At 38.5% G+C, this 3,619-nt stretch overlaps 1 protein-coding gene across 1 annotated transcript; it reads left to right on the top strand.

Moving 5' to 3' along the window:
* The first annotated feature begins 1,830 nt into the window (after positions 1-1,830).
* On the top strand, positions 1,831-2,982 carry LOC147380650 (uncharacterized). The gene is made up of 2 exons (XM_086431408.1): positions 1,831-2,496; positions 2,602-2,982. Exons 1-2 carry the CDS (start codon positions 1,831-1,833, stop codon positions 2,980-2,982), a joined length of 1,047 nt encoding a protein of 348 aa, XP_086287534.1.
* Positions 2,983-3,619: the final 637 nt, after the last annotated feature.

The raw sequence follows: 3,619 nt of genomic DNA, 5'->3' as shown, positions 1-3,619 counted from the left end.
AGATAAAAAAAGGGTAAATTGTTTGAGATGGTTTGGGCATGTGCAAAGAAGACAAATGGTAATAGTAAGAAGGAGCTCTTTGATGCAAGTTGAGGTTCTAAACAAGCTAGAGGAAGGCTGAAAATAACATGGATGGAAGTTGTAAGATAAACTATGAAGGAATATCATTAATAGAATAATGCTTTCTGAATTGGGATAAAGTGCAAACGATGACTTTGTCATCTAAAAACAATTCAAAAGTGGGTGTTGCACACACAATTGGCACTATTATGTATACATACAAATATACCTATATTTTGAGTGTTTATGTGCATCTATACGTGTGAACATTGGAATTGATCCCTTCTCTAAGATGAGTTATTTTTTGCTCCCTCCTTTACAGGAGATTGGAATCATCATATAAGTTACAATCGTGGATGTGTTTGTCCATCTAAGAGTTGGTTTATCATATCCTAGTAGGAAGGCATTTGCTACATGTTTTATGCCTCTTGGCATTACTTCACTTCTTGAATAGCTTGGTTAGTTTTCTTACTTCAAAATATGCTAAATAAAATAGGCCATTTGTTCTATTTTATGGAGCCTTTTTGGAATATATATTTTTTAATATATAAAAGCTGCTACTAGGAAGCCAACTGGTGTGTTTTTTTTTTTTTTCTTTTTGATAACCATCCAACTGGTATGTTCAATTCAAACAACCACAATTAATATTAGGGCTGAAGTATATCTGATCGCAGATGGTTGGTGCATATCCACCCAAGTGGCAGGTCATGGATTCAATCCATTACAGTCAGGTTTCCTTAGTAGAGTTGTAGTCACACCATATACAAAAGGTTAAGCCTGGTTGGGCACAGTGTACTGCTCCGTTGACATCGTCTGTCCAGTAGACCAACCACTTTACCCATCCCAAAAAGGAAAATGTGTGCTGCAGGTAATTCTTACAGACCAAGGCCTTTGGCCATGCTTTAGCCATGATGGGTCTTCTCAGTCACCATTGGGAAACTGCTTTGCTAATACCTACGAGGGAGATAATAGCATGCCTAGTTTTTAACAATAGATGCCTTGCGGACACAAAATGGTTGTTTCTTTTATTTAATAATAATAATAAAAATATAAAGATAACAAACAATGGAACAGTAACTTGTGTCCCCTCCCTATCCCTTCCCAAAAGGACCGTTTCTCCCTAGCCTCCTCGGGGGGAACATTCAGGAAAGACCGTAGGGCATACCTCGACAAACAATGAAATGATACCTTTTAAATTTGACAAAATATCATGAACCGAATTTTTTGCTCTGTGTGGGGCAGAGGGAAGAAATGAATAATTGCCTCAATGTAGAATTATGTTTTGAGATTGAAGCAAAAAAGAGAAAAAAGATACTTGCAACAGCTATACTTAATAAGACAGTAGTATAATGCAGCTTTGCGAGAGTGAGGAACCCAGAGGAATCCATCACTAGTCTACTAGAATTCACCAAGAAAGCAGCGCTGCAGACAAGTGTTGCTACTTTTGTTACTTTCTGTTGGTAGAGAACAAACATTAAAATGCCTGTTATCAATGGGCCATTGAAGTAGAGACACAAAGTAGAAAATAAGTGGGATGCAGTACCATTTTACCTCTGTGCATAAACTCAAAAAATTTCAGATAAGCAGGGTATACTTGCTAGAAACCCTATGTTTAGATATACCTATTATTAATTTTCACCATGTTTGCGTGCATTGTTTTGATATGAATTTGATGCTAGAAAGTCAACAAAGACTACGCTTTTTCTTGCAGGTAAGTATACTCTTTAAGATTAGTGAGAAAACCAGGGGTTTTACATTAATTCCTGAGTTATGAGCCAATTGAATCAAGATACCAACTGTTCTTCATTGGGAAACCTGCCTGTGAAGCGTAAACGTGGTCGGCCTCGCAAGGATGAGAATCTGATTCGTGGAGAGAAGGCTTCTGTCACACCTAGATCTGACATCGCAAAGAGAAACCGGCCGAGGAAAACTGATTCAACTGTTGTAGACAATGCAACAATGGTGGGTCAGCCAGTTTCTGGTGTCCTTGAGGAGTCATTCGATGCTGGATATGTGCTCACAGTTAGGGTTGGCAACATCAACAAAATTATGAGGGGTGTTGTTTTTAAACCAGGGTTATCTGTTCCTATTACTGGTTCAATTGATGTGGCACCGAATGTTAAAATGTTTAAAAGAAATGAGGGCTTCATTAACATACCAAGTCAGGTCCATGGATCCGATCACCAATTAGAACGAAAGAATGAACCACATGCGAAGTTTCTTCAAGGAATTGAGGTTACTCTTGCTCCAAAGGTATCTCAAGTATTATCCCCTCAGGTTCAGTCCAGTCATCCTATGACCTCGAAAGGAGTACCCATTGACATCAATTGTGTTCCCCAATCTTCTGCTCAGACCTTCCACCAAGCAGAGGCTAGAAAAGACAGCTCTGCTAGCATTCTTGATAGACAAACTGTAAAGTCGGCTGAGATGTTGAAGGTAAGTGAAGATTCTTCTATAACAAAAGTATCTGCAAATGATGTAGATGAACCTAAAGATTCAAAGTTGGATCATGAAGCTGAACCATCCTTTGTGATTTCTCAGGGAAATCAGACTACTGATCGGGTACCTCAGGTTCAAAAACAGGTTGTGGGGTCCGAACTTAAGCCTGATCAGGGCCAAGTGGCGGAACTCAACCACACACCTGTAGCTGCAGCATCCCAAACTGTTACCACTCAACTGATTGTTGAGCTGAGCAAGATGTTGCAAGAAAATCGGACTCTCCGTCAGCATGATACACCCCGAGATATGCAGTCTATGTTACGAGACGAGAGTTCCCATTTGAATGAAAATCCATTAAGTGAGGCCGCGGAGATTGCCCAAAGAGATTTGCAGTCTGAGCTGAAGATCAATCCACCACCAGCAGAGGTATTGAAGATAAATACTGTTCCATTTGCACCATATGACTCAGAAGCTTATACCTAGGAATCTAATGCAACTGTAAAATCATAGAACAAGGATGCTGTTTCTCCAGTGGAGTCTTAAGAGAGATTGGTTATAATCAAACAACATTACAGATTCAATAGGAGCTTGACAAGGTTATGAAGTAAACATAGATAATGGCTGCATCAAATGATCCATCCAGAATCAAGCCTCGAGGACTAAAACAGCGGATGAAATTTATTACTGCTGACAGTTCCTAGAGAGACGGATTCAGAGTCTCATGAATAACACCAAAATTAACTGTCTTGAAATCTTTGAGCATTTTAGCTCTCAATTTCAAAACTAGTTTAATTCATATTTGATGCTTTTTTTTTTCTTTGAATTTTTCTGTGTTCCCAGTCAATACTGGGGTTACCTGTGGAGATCTATTGATCCATTTAGTAACATTCACCAGATATTTTGGTGGTTTTGATAATTGTATGATTTTTTGTTGTTTTTTTTTAATTGAGGGAAGAAACAATGCAATATCCCATTATTTTGCTCCCAACGATAGATAACTAAAATGCTTGAAAATTCAGTCTTCCTATGCTTGCAGCACCAGCATAAAGCACAGATAACCCCTAATATTTTGCAATACTAGTAGCAGACATTGATAAAAGTAGGGCAATAAAAGTAGCAA

Source organism: Akebia trifoliata, unplaced genomic scaffold, assembly GCF_017979445.1.
Source record: "Akebia trifoliata isolate Shusen 1 unplaced genomic scaffold, ASM1797944v1 Contig01157, whole genome shotgun sequence".
Taxonomy (NCBI): domain Eukaryota; kingdom Viridiplantae; phylum Streptophyta; class Magnoliopsida; order Ranunculales; family Lardizabalaceae; genus Akebia; species Akebia trifoliata.
This window is presented reverse-complemented; position numbering and strand designations above follow the sequence as displayed.